Source organism: Pseudorca crassidens, chromosome 14 (genome assembly GCF_039906515.1).
Source record: "Pseudorca crassidens isolate mPseCra1 chromosome 14, mPseCra1.hap1, whole genome shotgun sequence".
NCBI lineage: Eukaryota > Metazoa > Chordata > Mammalia > Artiodactyla > Delphinidae > Pseudorca > Pseudorca crassidens.
In genome coordinates, this window is record NC_090309.1 from 67,706,168 (window position 1) to 67,725,858 (window position 19,691).

A 19,691-nucleotide genomic window follows, 5' to 3' on the forward strand; every position below is an offset into this window, starting at 1 on the left:
TCAGAGGCAGACCAGAAGGTACAGTTGTGTCTGCTGCCTGGAAAGCCTTAATGTTTAATGTGCTGGGAGAGGCTCTTTGATGCGTGTGTCCGAAGTTGGCCAGGCCGGGGGGAGCCCGGCACTGAGCCACTTACCAGATGAGACAAGAGGATGCCACACTGGCCTACCACCCCGCTGCCCTCTGCACTGCCCCCGGCAGACCTAAGATCCTGATGGTGGAAGAACCCATGGAGAGAATCTGGTCCTTGGGAAACTGAAGAAAGAGGATGGTGTTGAAAAACTTGAGGGTCGGATTCATGCCATTGGCTTTGACTCCCTCCTCTCGGGAAGAGATTGAACCTGAGACTTAGTGTAAGGCCTTGCAGGAGGAAAGGGTCCTGCCCGGCGGCTGTGGGCCAGAGTGAGTCCAAGCTAAGAAGGTAGGTGGGTGGAGAGGCACGGGGTGAGAGGGCTTTGATAGTTTTTACCTCATTCCCAGGACAGTGCTCTGGAAAAGTGGAGATATTGACTTTTCTTTGTCACCAGAGTCTAATTTTAGTGCACTAAGGAAATGGATTACTTAAAGGAATCTTGTAGTGAGTGCTCTTAGGCAGTAGGACATAAACCAAAACAGCTCTGGCCAAGTGATTAATCTCTTCCCGATGTATCTCAATTGCAAAACTGGATCCCCAGAGAGTCCCGTCTGTGGTTAAAGTCAGAGTAAGCTTTATTCTGAAGAAGCGAAAGAGAAGACCACTGTGGGTTAAAAGATGTTGAATTAGAGGATTGGCGATGTTTTATTTTTGTTTTTATTGAAGTGTAGTTGATTCACAATGTTATGTTAGTTACTGCTGTACAGGAAAGTGATTCAGTTATACATTTACATATATATATACATTCATATATATATATTTTTTTCCACTGTGGTTTATCATAGGATATTGAATCTCTGTGTTATACAGTAGGACCTTGCTGTTTATCCATTTCATATATAATAGCTTACATCCGCTAACCCCAGCCTCCCACTCCATCCCTCCCCAACCCCGTCCCCCTTGGCAACCACCAGTCTGTTCTCTATGTACATGAGTCTGTTTCTGTTTCGTAGATAGGTTCATTTGTGTCAAAACTCTAACTCAAAAAGATACAGGCACCCCCTATGTTCACAGCAGCACTATTCACAGTCGCCGAGACATGGAAACAACCTAAATGTCCATTGACAGAGGAATGGGTAAAGAAGATGTGAGATATATATACAATGGAATACCACTCAGCCATAAAAAAGAACAAAATAATGCCATTTGCAGCCACATGGATGCAACTGGAGATTATCATGCTAAGTGAAATAAGTCAGAAAGAGAAAGGCAAATACCATATGACAGCACTTATATGTGGAGTCTTAAATATGACACAGATGAGGGTAGAAGGTGTTTTAAATGTCACTCCAGCACTTGACATCCCTCACACAGTTCAGGATTAACCTGCAGAAGGGATCATGCCACAGGTGCTTTAACGAATGGACAAGAATGGTTGGTGACGAGCACGTCATTTGGGGAGCAATTATTGGTGCTTCCTAAGGTGAGAGAGATGCCCCTGTGGGTCTTGTTTGCAAAAGCAAGTGCTTTATAAATCCCTTCTTTATAGTTCATGCAAGATGCCATAGACGAGATTCCTGCCAGGCTGTAAAGATGGTCAGTATTTAGGACAGGCTCGTAAAGGTTTCTCCCAGTTTTTCAACCCACTGCCATTATCACTTGCTATGTTGCCCGCAGCACTAAATTTGCCCTTCGCAGAGGTGGGCATCCTGCCCCCACCCAGATTCAGCAGCCGTGATGTCTGCTGGGTCTGCTTTTGACCTAATAGAGCCCCTTTCACTGAAAGCCAGCCAGCAGCCCCCATGGAGTCCTGGGAGATAAAGCCCTTTCAGAGTTATTCACTCCAACCCCACACCTGCATATTCAGCAGCTGACCTAGTTTTGAGGGAGCTGGAGGGTATCTGGATGTCACCTTATTTACAGAGCGGATAGAAAATGCGCTAAGCTCTGGGCCCTGCCTGCACACAGTATCTGGGGAGATCTAGCCGGCACCTCGGAGGCAGGCGGAGAAGAGAGGAACAAATTCTCCTCCGCCAAGAGCTAGAGGCTTCTTGCTAATGTCACGTTTGGGGAATGAATGATAGGGCTTAGGGGACATGACTCTGAAACTCCTTCTAGCCAGAAAATCCAGTTTAGCACCTTTTGACCTATGGATTAGGGGAGGTGTTTCCAGGATAGCCTCGGCGGAAAGTGTATGACGGGGCTTCTGGCGGGCACCTCCTCCCCCCTCCTTCCTCCATCCTTCTCTAGGCAGGAGCTGGGTTTGGAAGCCTCTTTCCACGAATGACCCTCTGCCATTGTAGGTCCCGGTAAAGGATATGACGGAGCCCACCTGCCTGGGTTTAATCCCAGCATCTGCACTTACTAGGAGTGTGACCTCGGCTGATCTCTTTAGTTCCTCAAGCCTCAGTTTCACCTTCAGTAAAATAGGGTTCATAATAGCACCTGCTTCAGGTTTGTTCCGAGTATTCAATGAGTGACATCTTTAGGACAGAGCCTGGCACGCAGTAAATGCTACAAAACAATTAGTTGTGATTGCTGTTCTGAGTGACTATGTCCAGTGTGCGAACTGATCACCTTTTCAAGTCGGTCCTCTTCCCTGGCTTCTCACAGCCGTCTCCATCTTGATTACTCCACGGTCACCTTTGCCCAAGAAGAACCTAGAAGGAGATTTGGGGAAGCTGCAAACCTTGCCGAACATATTCCTTGTGAGGATAGCTGTAGGACTGGCCACTCCGGCCCTTGGAAGCCAAGTCCCAGGACGCCTGGAGAAGACCCTCTGGGGCTAATGTGTCAGAGGAGGAAAGGGGCCAGCAGTCGAGCAGGGAGCAGGCTCCTTGGCCTGATGGGAGCCTTAGGGTCTCAAGCAGGTTCAGGTTTCTGACCCCACCCCTGAGATCCCCAGGTCTCCCCCCAGAATCACCCAGCACAGCCTCTGTGCCTGCCCCAGACCCCACCTTCACACACATAAAAAAGGGAGTTAGCACAGAGGCCACACAGAGCTGTTTCCAGCCTTCCAAGCTGGCAGTGACCTTATGTATTACTTTTTTAATAAGTAGTTTTCTGGTTGTGTCGTTTGCACGGCACTGTGCTCAAACCCATATCTGAGGTGGGGCTTTTGGGTGGATGAGCCCTCCAGAGCCCCAGGCGACATCAGCACTGATCATGGCCTGTCTCTTTCATCACAGCCGGACAGTAAGCCGGTGCACCCAGTCACCTGAGGATGCAGTCACAGGTCACATTTCTGCCACAGGGAAGGAAGAAGCTAAATGTAGCTTAGCCGACTGTAAATCGTAAAATTGTAAACTTTTCTCCCCATTAGCATTCAGTCCCCAAAAGGAATAATAGTAACCACAGCAATGTTGACAATAATAATGTGTTACATTTGCATTATGTTTTGCAGAGCAATTTTCGGGTCTTATCTCATTTCTGAGACTTAATCCAGGACGGTAAAATTGTGTGGGGTAAAGATTCATATTGCCCTTGGGGTGGAGGAAGAAACCGACCACAGGAGGTTGAAAGGGCACGCTGAGCAGAGCCAGGCTCAGGACCGGCTTTCCTGACTCCTGTTTTCGTTTAGCATCTATGGGACCGTCGACAGGAATTACAGGATCTTCTCTGATGATGTGCATCCCCTTCTCTGCCCATCTCCACCTTCCCACACATCAGCACTCTTGCTGCTGCATGTCTGTCAGGGCGAAACTGAGTTGAAATGTACAAGGGGCCCCTTGAAAGAGAAGAGAAGTCACAAAAGCTTGATGTCTGTAGCATGAGCCCTTTTCCCTTCATTCTTCCCTCCTTTCCTTTACCCTCTTCCTTTTACCCCATTACTGTCTCTGGGTCACAGTTTGGAAGCCTGCAGACTCACCCCATGGGTGTATTTTGTTTCACCCAAAGGGGAGGTTTAAGGCGGTGTCACTAGGCAGGTACTGTTTGGCACCTGTAAGGTCTTCTTCGCTCAAGTTCTCTTCTCGGTGACCCTGAAGGCATGTTCATTTGTGACCCCTGCTGCACACCTTGGTTCAGTCGGGCCCCTTGAAAATTGCTTGCCTCCGTAGCTATTCCTGGAGGCTAACGAGATTACTGATGATGCCTTAAGATATTTCCTGGCCCTGTACAGGTGAAGAGGGAGACCTCTTCTGTCACTGGGAAATTCAAGTCTCGTTTTTAGTGTTTTGTTTCTTTCCTGCTTCTAGTGAGTGAGACTCTTACCAGCCGCTCTGGCCACACTGTTGGGCCATCCCAGGAGGAATGCCCTCCTCTTCCCTTGCAACCCTGCCCTGAGAGATGGCTGCAGTGTCACCCTGGCAGACCTCAGCCTTTGGAGGTGACCCTGTGCCCAAGACGACTCAGCTGTCCACACCAGAAACAATGAGTTTCAGTTCTGTTGAGCTGGAGGCCTCCCTTTCTGAGCTAACTTCCGGTCCCCTCTCCCTAGGTCCAGGCCCTCTCCTTGGGCCCTCCCGAGCACAGGTTCCGTCTCTTCATGCCTGGTGTCCTCCAGCGCCAGCCTCCTGGTTACAGGCACAACCACCCTCCTTGTGCCACCATGCAGTCCACCAAATCCTCTTCCTCTTGGGCCCCGTTCGGTTACTTGGCTCCCAACCCCACTTGATCTCTTGCTCTCTGGGTTCCAGAGCTGAAAGGGACAGAGGCTTCTCATGTTCCCATGGTCTGTTTACTGCTCCATCTTTGAACACAAAGAAGATGCAGAAATCCATGATGCGGGTGGGGCCAGCTCTCTTTTAATCCTCATGCCCACCAGCAACTGGGAGGTGTTCTTCAAGCAAACAAGTGATGTGAGATGCCCATCTCCATAAAGGAGCCCTGGCTTTGGTCTTTGGTGGTGGAATGTATAGGGCATTGGGTAGGAAGGGAGCAGACGTGTAGCATTGGGGCTCACTCACCCTGGCACGTGCAGGGGGACCAGACCTTCTTGCCCAGTCACGCTGATTTATACTTTCCTGGCGTCTCCCTCTCATGCTAATTAGCAAGCGAATTAATTTCCATATAAGGCCCACATTGCATGAGACTCTTTCTCTTCCCCTATTCCAGAAACAAGAGCTGGGCTTCTGTCCATCCTGTTAATCACATTATATTTCACAGTTGGAGTTTTCAGGCAATTATAATAATTATCAGAACTTTTCTTCTTCCAGAAAGCTCGAAGCATCCCCCAAAGCTGTATTTGCATGTGATGTGCAATTGGAAAATAGGTGGTCAGTGTGTGTATTGGGCAATGACGGGGAGGAGAGGACTAGGTGGTGGTGTCTCTTGTCCGAGACCAAATGAGACTAAAGCCAGCAGTAGAGTCATTGTGGTATCCAGACTGTCAAGACCCCCCAGTGGCTCAGAGAAGCCACAGCAGACCCAGTATCTAGGCACCTGGCTCTTGAGGGAGTGGGGGTGAGAAGAAACGTGGGGAAGAAAGACAGAAGGAGGTGGAATAGAAAAGTAAACTTATCCTTGATGAGTTATCTGCTACCTCATTTGGCCTGAGAAATAGCCCTTTCCTCCTCTATTATATGCCCATTCCATCTATCAAATTCTTTAAAAGTGACTTTCATATAATTAATACTAGCCATTAAACTACAACATTGAAGGAGCAATTGCCTAATTCTGAGGAAAATTTAAATTTATTACCAGCACCCGAGATAAAATGAATCCTAAAGAGAAGAAGAGAAAACCGTGCAGAAGATAAATAGAAAGCCAAGTGGGATATTGACTTGATCCTTCTCCAGTGCAGGGTAATTTGGCTTCTAAAGTGAGTTAGATCATAATAAATTAAATTTAGATTTCTGCACATCAGTTAAATAACTCCCCAGACAGAATTCCAGTGAGAGGAAGAGGTGATAATACATGGTGGAAAGATTGAAATGGAGATCTTATCTAATCATCCATAATTGATGTGCTGTCCCTGGATGAGGGAGAAGGAGTTTGCGGCTCTTTCCTTTGTCATGAGCCCAGATGGGTGAGTGAAGGGCTGGCTTGCCCCTCCTTCTTTGTTTGAGTTGGTCCTGCAGACTGTGGGGAGTGTGTTACCGGCAGTCACTCCTCTCCCAGACCATTCCTACCAGGTAGGACTTACATAGCTGTACTGGTGTGATGAGGGATTCTGCTGTCCTCTCTTGACTGGCCCTTGGAAAAACAAGGTCACTTCCCAGATGGATGCACATTAGAACGGTACAGAGGTGGGCAGATCCTCCTGCGTTTTTGTGACTGCCTAGCAGGGTGAACACAGTGGCCCCGTGGATGAGTGAAACATCTGGTGATGGGGAAAGAACACTGGTTTTGAGGTCAGAAGTCCTGGGTTAGAGTCTCAGTCGTCTCCAGCAAGCTCTTATGCTTTCTTAAGCCTCAGTTTTCCAATCTGCAAAATGGGAACCACCTAACTGGCCTGCCACCTGCATGGGGTTAACACAAATGAGATATTCCAGTGAAAATGCTTTGAAGACTGTAAACGTTTCTGTTTGTCTTTCAATCGTTATTATACTTTTTTGTTTCTAAAAATTCTGTTTGGTTCTTGTACAAAGAACTTTTGTTCTTTCCTAATTTTTTATTCCACATTTCAACCTACACATGCTTTATATTGTATCTGTAATTTCTGTGTCTGGATTACTTGGAGGATCAGAGTACGTTGTTTATAGTTTCCACTCCCTCTCCCTTATAGTGGACTTGTTCCCTCTGTGTCTGGTCATTTTTTATTGTGATTCCGTCTTTTGGTGAGCTACATGGGAATCCTGGGAGCCTACCTTAGAGATGCTTTCCTCCAGATAGTATTTATATTTGTCTCTGCTGGGAGCCAGGTTACAGCTGATCTGGGACCATTTAGTCCCACTCCTCGACCTTAATTATGGAAGACTCAGGTTCAGTTACCCCACCTTTTAGGAGCCTGGCTTTACTTTCTCAATGACCTTTGCCCTCGGGGCAGCCTCGCATCTTTACTTACCATTCAACTATCCCAGCTCTGGCTTTAGGCCCTGTATTTTCCCTGGCCTCACCTCTCCTCTTGTGGTGAAGATTTTCGTTCTAGAAAGCCCAGTAATGCATTAAAAAACACATTTGTGCCACTTCCCTGGTGGTCCAGTGGTTAAGACTCTGTACTTCCAATGCAGGGGGCACAGGTTTGATCCCTGGTCCGGGAATTAAGATCCCGCATGCCGTGGGGCGTGGCCCAAAAATAGAAATAATAAAATAAAACAAAACAAAATATACCTTCCAAAAAAACCCACCACATTTGTTGTTATTTATGCAGAATCTAGCTGTAGTTCAGCATGAAGGTCCTGGCGAGTACCTGGTCTGCCGTGGTGCTATAAGCAGACGGTTCCAGCGGGTAGAAGGCAGGGGCACTCGGGGTGGTGCTGGGAAGCCACAGGCTGCGGTCCTGGAAGCAGCCTGGATGCGTGGAGATGTGGACGCCAGGCTGCACAGCTAGCATAGAAACTGGGTCTACAGGCCTTGAGGCACACTTCTCAGTTGTGTGAACTTGGGCAAATAATTAATCCTGCCCGTGCCTCAGTTTCCTCACTTGGAGATTGGGGATACAATTTTCTGTTGTATATTGGGATTGTAAGGGTTAGACATCATTTGGGTTACCCCCCCCTCACTACTTCCCTCTGAGGTTCTGACAGGGGAGCTGGGATGGGTAGTTTTGTGTGCCCAGTAGGTGGTGGACCTTATCAAAGGCACAACAAAGCAGCTTCCGTCTAGGAAGCCTGCATATAGAAGTTAGATTGTATTATGAGCAATGTCTCCCTTCTCGTTCTGCACATACGGAAGGGTTTCCAGGGTGTTTGAATTCCTTGATGAACCCCACCCAACTTCACTTACTCCTGTTCTCTTGATCCTTTGGTAGATCTTTTGCACTTCTCTGTGTCATTTTTTCTGAGTTGCAAGTCTTATATAATGGGGGGTTGGAAGACCCGGGGAACACATAGTTGCCATTAAATATCTAAAGGGTATGAAAAAGAAAGGTCAGATTTGCATTAAATATCCCTGGGGATAAAACCAGGCCCCAAAGGGAGATACTACCAGGAGACAAATTCTGGTTCAAAATTAGAAGAAAACTTCTAGAAGTTACAGTCCTTTGAAGCTTGGAGTGGACTTCTTGGGACCGTTCTGTCCCTGACTTGTGGGATGCCCACCGGTGGAATGTTACATTAGAGTTTAAAACATTGGGTGGATAGATGAATTATATCATCTTTAAAGTATCAGTTATATCATTTTTTTCAATTATGACCTTCTGTGTGTGTTAGTCTCTCACATTCTCATCTTCCTGCAGGAATCTGCCTGCAGAGTTCCCCCTTTCTTGCCCTAGGCTGGCAGGATGAAGCCCACTGCTGAGAGGAGAATGACTGCCCAGAATGGGGAGTGAAGGACGGGCGGGAGGATGGTGAGAGGGGGTACAGACATCCTTGTGTGGAGGAAGATCTCTAAGCAAAGAAAGAACTGGACCTCAAAAAATGGTGGGAAACACATAGATAATCTTCGAAGGTAACCCAAGAAAATGGCAGTGAGGATGTACTAAGGTTGAGGCACCTAATGGTTGAGCGCATGGGAGCTGGAGCTAGGCTGCCTGGGCTCCAATCCTGGCTCTGACACTACCTGTGTGACATTGGGCAAGTCACTCAATCTCTCTGTGCCTCCGTTTCCCCAGTTATAAGATGGGAATGGTACTACTGATATCTATTATAGTGAGAATTAAATGTAAATATTTAGGACACATGATAAGAGCCCCCCAAGGTGTTAGCTGTTTATTATAGGGTGAGTCTGAGACATTCTCTTAAGGATCAGGTGCAGTTCAGAGTAAGATGGAAGCCTTAGCAAGGGCTAGAGATTTTCTCATTTGAAAGTGAAAAAGAAGAGACTTAGATCAATAAGAGAAAACTAGTAATACCAAGCTGGGGAAAGAAGGGAGGGAGACAAAAGCATTAGTGGAAAATAGAGGCATCTTCAAAACCTAACAGAAGGGAAGGCTACACCCATGTTTCTTGAGCCAAATAATCAGCTTGAACAGCTTGAAACCAGAGTGAGAGAAAACAGGCCAGGGGAGGATGGAGGGAAGGGGATTCATGATTTCTCATGGAAGTGTGGTGAGAGGAAAGAAGTGAAGCAACTTAACAGAGGTGCTTTCGAGCTTTCATTTTTAGTGCCAAGTTATTTAAGCACTGGTCTTGGCCAGGGGGTTGGCTGGCTTAATCAGATAGTTTCTACTTAAAAGATGGTCTTCGTTTTTGTTTGTGGCCTCATACTCCTCTTTTGAAACACACACACTCGAGATTGAATAAATTCCGGTCAGAAAGTCAAGTGGTAACAGCTTGGGGGGCCACGTGGCAGTGGGCGCAGCTCTGGGGTGGGCCCTTGGGGGGGCTCCTTGGCGTGTGTTCTTGTTGTGGAAAAGCATTTCACCTCCTGTGCTAGGAAGGCTTGCGAAGGTGAAAGCGCCTGTTCAGAAACTCTCTCGATGTTCACATGAGCCAGGAAGCGAGGAATCCGATGCATGGGTACAGCGTACATGCCCTGGGCCCTTAGAGGCCAGATGTGGGGACTTGCGAAATTGAAGAGCTTGGAAACCAGCTCCAAATCAGGACTGGAAGTATCTGGCAAAGTCGCTGCCCCTTTAGAAATTCTGGGAGGACCGCGGTCAACTCTCTTCTGGGGGCAAGCAGGGCAGGAGTGTCTGGCCCTTCCTGCGGGCATGTCCCCCACTCCACTCCTCCAGGGGGGTCTTTCTCTGCCCATTCATCCTCGGCAGAGAGGACGCCCCTTGTTCTGTCCATGATAAACAGAACAGACCATGGTGCTGGGAGGCCCTAGGGAGATTCAGTCGGGGGTCCCTTCACTTACTAGCCGTCGTGCATGGGCAAGCCACCTTACCTCTCTAAGTCGACCCCTCCCTGTCCAAATGGGGGTTGTGTGAGGATTCTGTGACAGTACCTGCAAGGTAGCAGGTACCTGCAATACCTGCTTCATAAAATAGAGGTTGCTATTCAAATGGTAGTGTTGTCTTAAACACAGTCTCACCATTATTTAATACATCCAGACATCATTATAGAAACACCAAGCTCCCAGTACAGGGAGATCCCCCCAGTGGATCCAGTGCAGCAAAGTGGGAACCAGCTCCGCACCCGTGACCGCCTGAGGGCATGGTCCCCTCCAAGGATGCCCTTGACGGACTGCTCAGACAGTTTCTCTTGCCGGCCTGGCTGCTGCTCTGGCTCTAGGCTTTCTGGAAGCCAGCTGAGTGCTCACGGCACCATCTCCAAAGATGCCAGGGATGCTTAGCTGCCCTTAGGGTGGCGATTACCAGGCTGAGCAAACCACCCAAACTTGTAGCCCCTTGGCCCTGAGCCTGGTCTGGTATTAATAGAAAGTAGGGATTGGGATGAGACTTAGAGGTTGGTCGAGAGCCCTCACTCCAGCCCCTGTGCCTCCCCACGGTGCCTGTCCCACCACCTGCTTCTCCAGCTGATGGATGGAACTTTACACCTGGGCCCCATCAGGCTTCCCTTCCCACCGGGTTAAAGTGCTGAGGTTGCCTCCCAAATGGTCTCCTTGAGGAGCTTTCTCCCCTCTACTCCATCCTGCACATGCAGCCAGAGATACTCTCCCCTGACCTGCTTCATACGGGACCAGCCACATTCTGGAATTTTCTTTCACTCTTGCTCTCTTTGCAGTCCACACTCTGACCTCCCCATTCTGACCTAGCCATTCCCTGAAAAGATGCTCCTCCCCTGAGCCATTCTGCCTTTTATCTGGATTTTCACTGCACACGTACTTCCCTTCCCCATATCCCCTTAAGCAAAGCAAAACCCCTGCTCATCCTTCAAGTCCTAACTCATTTGCTGCTGCTTCTGGGAAGCCGTTCCCATGTCCCTCGCTCCTCTGTTACAGGTGTCTTCATGCAGGTGTCTCTACAATGTTGCGCCCGCTGGAGGGCAGGGGCCTTCCAACTCCGCATCTCCCCTCCCCAGCACACAGCACTGTAGGGGCTCACAACTTATTTTGAGATTTGCAGTGAATTCAGTGGGGCATGAGCCAGTTGGAGATGGTTCAGGGCGCTGTGGCCCTTCCCGCAAGAATGGGATGTCAGGGTGGCCCTGAGGTCATGTTCCAAGCACAGGTGACATCTTTCAGGCTGTGACATGACACAGCCCAGGCTGGGGGTTTCATACCACCCCCACACAAATACCCCCATGTAGCAGCAGTATCACAGGACATTAATAAAATCAATTATTGGATAAAAATCACTGGTTTCCAGTGCTTCATTTTGTGCTATTAGCAGGAGAATGCTGTTTCAAAAGGAGATAACAGAGAGAGCGAGCGAAAGGGAGAGATCAATTATCAGATAAGATGCAGTGGTGCCTGAGATGAATGTGTATGTGGGCGAGCGGCCCCCCTTACCTGCCAAATGTGGGCCGAGCGCTTGCACTGCTGTCAGCAGCACCTGCCCTGGGCCTTCCTGCTTAGATGCCCTGAGTGCAGAAGAGCATCCTGGTCAATGATGGGATGGGCGGTACCCGGGCAGCTTCAGATACTTGCACAGCGAGGAGGGTCAGTAACACATGAATGAACATCTCACCCTCGATGCCAGCCCCAGGGCTCCAGCCCTCGTGGTCCAGGTCGGAGCCTGGTCAATAGGTTCTTCCTGGCACAGGACTCTTTTGACTTTGATGCACCTGAAAGGTCTGAGCTTCGTTGATACAGACCAGCTCTCCCCTAGCGGGGTCAGCACTAGTACCCACTAGGCAGTGGCTATCAAGGGAAGCATCCACTGTGCTGAGGCCCTGAAGCCCATACCTCCTGCTGGCTGTGTGGAGTCTCTGTTGGCTGCAGAGCTGGGGTGGGCAGAGCAGAGGCGGCAGCCTGGGCTCTGGGCAGGAGCCGTCGCCTCCCTGTGTGAATCCCCTCACCTCCTCTGCACTGGAGGGTCCAGGAGACAGAGCTCTGCTTTGGGCTCTGCCACCAGCCACCCGGGCGACCTCAGGCAAGCCAGTAACCTTTCTGAAGGCTTGTCTTCCCTACTCTGCAGAGGGTCTTGTGGAGGGTGAAACGGTATCGTGAATGCAGAAACCGCCTTACACATTCTAAAGTACTGTCTTCTCTTGTGGTGAGGGTTATTACTTGCTCCCCGTGGATGCTCCTTCAAAATAAGCCCAGATTCCTGGGTTGGAGGAAGAAAGGGACACACAGGCATCCGTCTGGTGGGTAGCGCACCATTATAGATGGATTGCTTACTTCTCATCGCCGCCTTCCTGTGGCAGAGGAAGGAATGACAGTCACTGTGTACCACCTGCTATGCGCCAGCCACTGTGCCAGCACTTCTCACCAAGTGTCTCAAATTACCCTGGAGAAGTGGCCCCTGGGGTTAGTATTCTAGAATCCAAGTCCCAGCCCTGCAGCGTCCTAATTGTGAGATCTGGAGCGAGCTACCTGGGCTATAGAGCCTGCTTCCTTGTCCGTGCAGTGGGAATACGAACGACATCCATCTCCTAAAACTGCTCTGAGAACTACACGAGATAATGAGAGTATATAGGTCCTAGCACAGTGCCTGGTATGTGAGCACAGCACTCGTTAAATGGTAGCTGTCATTGTCATCGTCATTCTGTTGTTATTATTATTGCTCATGGTTTTATTAACGTCCTACCTCTGCCCCTATCTTTGAGCTAAACCTCACCAGCACAAGCCTGGTCTTGGCGGCTGGGCACTGACAGCCAGAGGGGGGCTGAGAGGACCGGGAGCCGTCCTCACAGACTTCCTGTTCATGTCACACAGATTCCGGATGCTGACTGGGATGACCTATGGGACCAGTTTGATGAGCGGCGGTATCTGAATGCCAAGAAGTGGCGCGTCGGTGATGACCCCTATAAGCTGTATGCTTTCAACCAGCGGGAGAGCGAGCGGATTGCCAGCAGCCGGGTGGTCCCAGACACTCGCCTTTTCAGGTACTTTTCCCGACCCCTCCCCACAGTCATGTCAGGTCCACAGCAGGCCAGCTTTGTGCAGCGCCCAGTGCCAGGAATCGGGCCAGGGAAACCGTTTGTTGCCAGGTAGACACGAGGGGCTCTGTGATGTTGCAGTTTGCCCCGTCTGTGCTTCTTGCTGCCGTGAGCCGTCCCAAAGCACCCCGTGGAGAGGGAGGAGGCCTCCACCTGCACCCTGCCGCCCTCACCCGGGCTCACCCTAGGCATACCCGCCAGGAAGTCATGGAACACTCAACACCCTACAGCCAGAACCTTTCTCCCCTGGCAGATTCCCATGGCCTGGCCTGGCTTTCACACTGGGGGAGGGCAGGCCTCTGGGCAGTCAGGCTGGTGGTCTCTTCTGTCGCTCGGAGGTCCCCCTGGCTTCTCTTCTCACGTGCCAAAATGTCAGGCCGTCAGAGGTCCTACAGCCTGACCTCTTGGCACGTGAGAAGAGAAGCCAGAGGGGCCTCCGCTGTCTGCTTCGGAGCAGCCCTTTCACACAGCCTCTGTCCTGCTATCCCCTTGGTCAGGCCCCCTTCAGATGGGTTGCAGAGATCAGGCCTGGGGCAATGTGGAAAGCTTTGTTTCCCAGCAAAATGAGGCTTTGCGAAGGCGCTTCGCCTCTCAAGCCTTCCTAGAGTCAGCCAGCCCTTTGCTTCCTGGGGAGGCCTGAGGAAGCAGGTCAGTCTCACCCAGTGCCTCCCCTCCTCACCTCCAAGCTGGGAGGCCCAGCTGTGCCAAAGACCCATGAGGGCGTGTTTCCTGTCTGCTGCGGGAAATTGACTTGGCACCCAAAGTAGCAGACCGGCAGGCTTGGGGTAGAGGGGCTTGAAGGCAACGTCAAATGAGAGACTGTAGGCTTGCTGTTAGCTTCTTAGCTTTCTGTGTCTGTTTGGGCCTCTGGGTACTGAATTGTGGACACTGGGGTTTAGAAGCAGGACAGTAAAAATTCTCATGACAAACGAGGCTGGTCGATCAGGTGGTATGTAAGTTGGCGGTATGGGAAGGCTGGTGGACTCAGTCTTCCCGACTAGGCTGCACAACTCAGAACTTTGACTTATACAGTTTATTTCCGTGGAGGGGTTTGACCAGTCCTGGTTAATCACCATCACGCCTAAGAGGAGCCGGAGTCCTGGTTTCCCCCATGAATAAAGCCAGGGGACTGAACTGGATGAGATCTATGCCTTCTCACTCTGAGAGTCTGTGAACTCAACCCTCCCCTCGAGGTACCCAGAAGATGCTTCCTTAGCAGTGGGGCCTGGAAGTCCCTTTACCCAGGACACTCCCTGCTGCCTGCCTGAAAGCTTCAAGTCAGAGTCTTGTACTATTCCTATTAAAATTCCCCAGCACTTACCCTGGTCCTTGGACATGATAGAATTTTATTTAAATATTAGATTATTTTATTTCGCGGGGCGGAGAGTATATATAGGAGAACAGGGAAGAGAGAGCAGGCAGAAGGCTGAGAAGCTCCACTGGGTCTCCAGCGTCCAGATGCTGAGGCCCTGTAGAGGGACACGGGGACACCTCCTCGCCAGGAAAGGGGCTGGTGTATCTGGGTGACAGCTGTCGGAACTGCCTCTGAATGCTGCCACCTGCAGGGAGGAGGCGTCGGGGAATTCACTGGGCAGGCAGATTTGCGGGGATACCTGGCCAGGACTAAAGTCTGCGTTCACCCTGTTTTATGATCTGAGAGGCAGAAATGAAAGCATTTTATAGGGCTGGACATAGTGGTAGTTGTGGGTGAAGAACTCAGCCTGTCCCCAAGGATCTGAGTTCCCCAGGTCCAGTTCCAGGCTCCCTACCTGACCCAGTGTGTTTCTTCCGTGAGGTAAGTGTGATCTTCTGGGATTGCAGCAAGAAGGGAAGAGAAGATTTAGACAGAATGCAGACACCCTTTGGAAGACAACGAGGAAAAGTGTATCAGCCACATGTCTGCCTCGGGACAGTGACCTTGCTCTGTGGGAGCTCGGATTGTGTTACTCAGAGCAGTTCAGATTTATGGATCCTAATCTGAAAGAGCAGGAAGGGGAGACAACAGGGCATTGGGAATGAGGGCGAGCACATGGGACCAGGCAGCCATGGCACGTGGTCCCGCCTACTGTGCACAAAACCCTAAGCAAGCCCTGACAGAAGCCGCCCGCTGATCAGCCATCTGCAGGCTGAGTTTGGTACGGGACTGACCCTGTGCCTGTATCACCCTCGTGGTGATGGGAGGTCCGGAGACTGCAAAGCCCAATGTTCTCCTCTCAAGTGGGCCCCCACTGAGTGGTAACTTTCTGTCTCCAGGACCTCCCATTTCCAACCCTTACCTCCCAGGGAGTCCGTGTCCTTGAGGTTGAAGTCACCAGCTAAGTCCCTTCATCCTTCTGTGATTCTGGCCTCTCTGCTGTATCCTGTCTTCATCCGCTTCCAACCCTGGGGCTTGCCTGCTTGGGCCCATTCTCAGGCCCTGCCTGTCCCAGCTCTGACCAGCTGTGGCTGCTGGTGACCTGCGTCTACCTGACCAGGGGTTCTCAGTGGTGACTGACATTTGGGGCTGGGTAACTGTAGGTAAGGGGGGCTGTCCTGTACTTCAGATGTTTAGCAGCATCTCTGGCCTCTACCCACGAGACGCCAGTAGCACCTCCCCGAGTTGTGACAACCAAATATGTCTCCAGACGTTGCCAAATGTTCCCTGGGAGCGAAACTGCCATGAGAACACCTGCCATAACGCCAGCCCTGCTTGTTGCCTGAGTTCTCAAGAATGAAACGTAAATATGCCTTCTCAGCCCCAGCAAAAGGATGAGGCCATATCTTCCCCCTAAGTCAGAGTCAAGCAGAAGGCAGTACAGCCCAGGGGTTAATGATAGAGTCTGGGATCAGATCACTCTGTTTCCTGTCTTGTCTGTGCTGCTGAGTAGCTGAGCAAACTCATCATTACCTGGCTTCTCTGGTCCACACTTTCCTCTTTTGAAAAGTAGGGATAAAAATAACAATGATACCTATCTAATGCGCTTTTCATAAGGATCAAATAATCTATATGTAAATTTACTTACATACTCCTTAGCAAGTAGTAAAAAAAAATTTTCATTGTTGTTATTATTGCACGGTAATAATATGGGCAGGTTGGCACTGCAGGGCCAGGAATGGAAGGGAAGTGTCGTGGCGGGGGGTCTCCTGAGAAAACTGAAGATACTCAGGCAAGAGAGGCAACCAAACGCCGAGTGTCAGGAAGGAGCATTAGGGAGATCACTTCAGTTGTCAGGAGAGGTGGGGGTCAGGGAGGAACAGAGGAGGGCCTCAAGGGTGAGTTCAAAGCTGGAGAAATGGGCGTGGAGTGTTGGTCACGAGTCGGGGTCCCAGCAGTTCTCAATCCAGGCATCTCATAAGAACCACTTGGGGAACTTAAGAAAGGCTGATACCCAGCCTCCAACCAGCTGAAGTGTCTCTTTTCCGAGTTCCCCAAGTGATTCTAGGGAGCAGCCAGGGTTGAGAAACGCCGTTCCAGGTACGTGTTTGTCAAACTTAAATCACCTGAGGTTCTCGTCAAACTGATCCAGCAGGTCTGGGGTGGGGCCTGAGAGTCTGCATTCCTATCAAGCCCCCAGGTTCTGCCGATGGACGGTCCATTGATCACACTTCGATAGCAAAGGCTTAGACCGATGGTTCTCAAAGTGTGGTTTCCCAGACCAGGAGACTTGTTAGAACTGCAGTTTCTAAGCTTCCCCCCGGAACTGCTGAGTGAGGCACTCTGGGGTGGAGCCTGGCGATCTGTCTCAACAAGCACCACAAGTGATTTTGATGCCTGCTCAGATTTGCAAACCACAGAGCATCAGCTGGCACTGCGGCTTCCTTTTGTGGGTCAGATGAAGTCCATGGGTGGGTTGGTCCAGCTGAAAGGCCCAGGGTTTGAGTAGAAAGTAGGCCCTGGTATAAAGATGCCTTCCTGCCTGCAGGCTGCAGCCCTGTCCCTCTGTCCAGGTGATGGGGCTCTGTCTCAGGCCCTGTAGAGACCTCTGGCTTCTCTGCCCCTTCCTCTTCTCAGTTTCTTCAACCACAGGGTGTATATGCTGCCATCCTCTTGGCAATTGGCATCACCTTTACCAAGAAGCTCCTACTGTGGCCATTGGCCCACTCTGGACTCCTGGTTCCTTTGTGGGACCCGACCCCATGGACACGGCTTCCCTCTCCCTGTCCATGTTCCCATCATGCCTTGCAGCTAAGATTCTACTAGTTATGACACCAGTTGCCCTCTAGGGGGGAGAAATCTTTGATGTGTGGTAGGAATTCAATAAATGTTAGTTGAGCAAATGAAAAGGAGAGTAAGCCTGGAAAGACAACTGATAACTCTTTTCCTATCTGCCTGATGGGTAAATAGGACAGGAGGAGCTAGAGGAAGCCCCCTTCTCCGTATCCTCCCATCCTCATGGGCTTCAGATAAGGGACCAGGAGAAGAACCTCTGTTAAAGGAAAAAGGCCTTTTTCCCTTAAAGAGTTCTCATTACTGAGAAGAGAAGAGTGAAGAAACAGCATGTGAGAGGGGTCTGAGCTTATTAAATTTGCTTCAGATTTTCCTACCACAGTAATTGCATTGTGATGTATAGGATGCGTTTGAGCAACGCCTGAAACAGAGCTGTTAGCTGAGCATCAGAGCGGGCACTGCTGAGAGAGCGTGCACTGGGCAGAATGGCTTAGGAATCCAAAGGTACCCAGGTGGAGTGAGGAGGGGAGAAAGGAGGAAGGCTGCGGAAGTTTTCACCAACCACCCACTGTGCTGATTGAAAAGCGAGTGCATTGGTGGCGTGGAACGCTGACAAACAAGTCATGGCGGGGTGTCACGTGATAGAAGAAGCCCCGGAGGGGCCAGGGGCTTGATCCCCTGTGTGAAATGGGATAGAGTCACCATCTTTCTCTTGGTCCTTTACCCCGTGGAGTGCACGGTATTTTGTGGGAGGCAGCAAGGTTTACCTGGAGCCTGGGATGACTGAAGTGAGGAGTAGCAGATAAGACTGGGGGGCAGGCTTTGAACTCTCCATTCCAGGGTTTATGGGGGCCGTGGGGCCCATGGAGTCAGCAGTGAGGAGAGTTTAGAAATGAGTTCCTACAGTTTCCAGTGGGTCTACTCATTCACCCTTCAGGGTCAACAACCTTCCCCTGCCCGCCCTACCCCTTATGTAACATTTGACATTTTCACAATCTTGAGATGGAAACCTGCTGTCTTGGGGCTTCAGACATGTCTTTGCTACAGTTTGGTCTCCCCACCCCTGATTCAGGCCCAGTGAGAGCAGTGGGGACAAGGTGACCAGCAATGGCCTTCTGCCCATCCCTGCCCTGTCTTGGCTTGTTTTCTCATCTGTAGTTGGACTAGATAACCTCAAAGCTTTCGCATTCCCTGAATGCCACACAATTGTAGACGGGTTCATTCTTCCGTGGTTGGCCTTCTCTTCCTGATATAAACATATGCTCCGCTCTCCCAGCCGCCTCGGCCTCGTGTGCATACAACACGGGGTGCTTCAGGGGCTTCCCTGGTGGCGCAGTGGTTGAGAGTCCGCCTGCCGATGCAGGGGACACGGGTTCGTGCCTCGGTCCGGGAAGATCCCACATGCCGCGGAGCAGCTGGGCCCATGAGCCGTAGCCGCTGAGCCTGCACATCCGGAGCCTGTGCTCCGCAACAGGAGAGGCCACAACAGTGAGAGGCCCGCGTACCACAAAAAAAAAAAAGACTCTGTCAACACGGGGTGCTTCATCAGGGCATCCTAGTCCCGCATTTTCCCCCTAAGGCCCGTTGTTCTGTTAACTCGGATGAGAGCCTTCATTTCCAGGGCACTACCTAAGTCCTGTGGGGCCGCAAGGATGAGTGGATGTGGCTGCCTGTGTTGGGGGCTGGAGGTGGGGTACCATAAATATTTCAGTGAGGAAGAGACAGCGTCTAGCTGGGGTGAGGCTGAGCACATTTCCCAGGGGGGTTCTGCTGTTTCTCAAGCATTGTCTGGTCGAACAAACAGTCCTCATTTTCCAGTCCTGCCGCCCCCACCCGTCACCACATTCTGGTGACAACAGCTGGATTTGCTATCATCCAAGTAGCACATAAAACGTCTGGCAGACACACCCCTCGTGAAGGGGGGAAATATTTTGATGAGGCACATGTATACTTTCGCTGTTGCCTAGCAATGCTTATTATGGGGTCGCTTTGATTGCAGGGGAGCAGGTGGCAGGGTGGATGCGCCCGTGAGCTGTGAGCTGAGAGGAGTGAGAGCTGGGAAGCCTCATTAGGTCACCTCCCCCGGCCATGCTGGGTTTGACTGTTCCCCTCGGCGGCATATCCTCCTGGGCTCTGTCCAGTGCGGTGCTAAATCATTCCAACAGTGGGATGCCCATCGCTTGCCTGGAGGGAAAATTCCACACTTCGATAATCTCACCGGGAAGACGTTTTTCCTTTGCTTCTTTTCATCCTGGGAAACGAAGGGGCTGTGGCCCAGTCTAGGATTGCATTTATCCTTCCTTGAATTTACTCAGTTGGAGTGGCTGCCGAAGATCATCATCGTTTCTATCCTTGTCCTCGTCACTTAGCAGTAATAGGATCCAGATCTTTGTGGCTGGAATGGCTAAGCGTAACAAATGTTCATATTCCCTCAGAGTCAAGGCAGCTCCACTAGCTCAGCATAGACTTGGTGATTCC

At 50.5% G+C, this 19,691-nt stretch overlaps 1 protein-coding gene across 3 annotated transcripts in view; it reads left to right on the forward strand.

The window, feature by feature from the left end:
• GALNT14 (polypeptide N-acetylgalactosaminyltransferase 14) overlaps nucleotides 1-19,691 on the forward strand; it is a 223,771-nt gene that overhangs the window by 120,752 nt on the left and 83,328 nt on the right. For all 3 annotated transcript variants that reach the window (XM_067703338.1, XM_067703335.1, XM_067703336.1), the window contains exon 2: nucleotides 12,843-13,012. In XM_067703338.1, coding sequence (XP_067559439.1) covers nucleotides 12,843-13,012 — 170 coding nt within the window. The remainder of the gene's footprint in view (nucleotides 1-12,842; nucleotides 13,013-19,691) is intronic.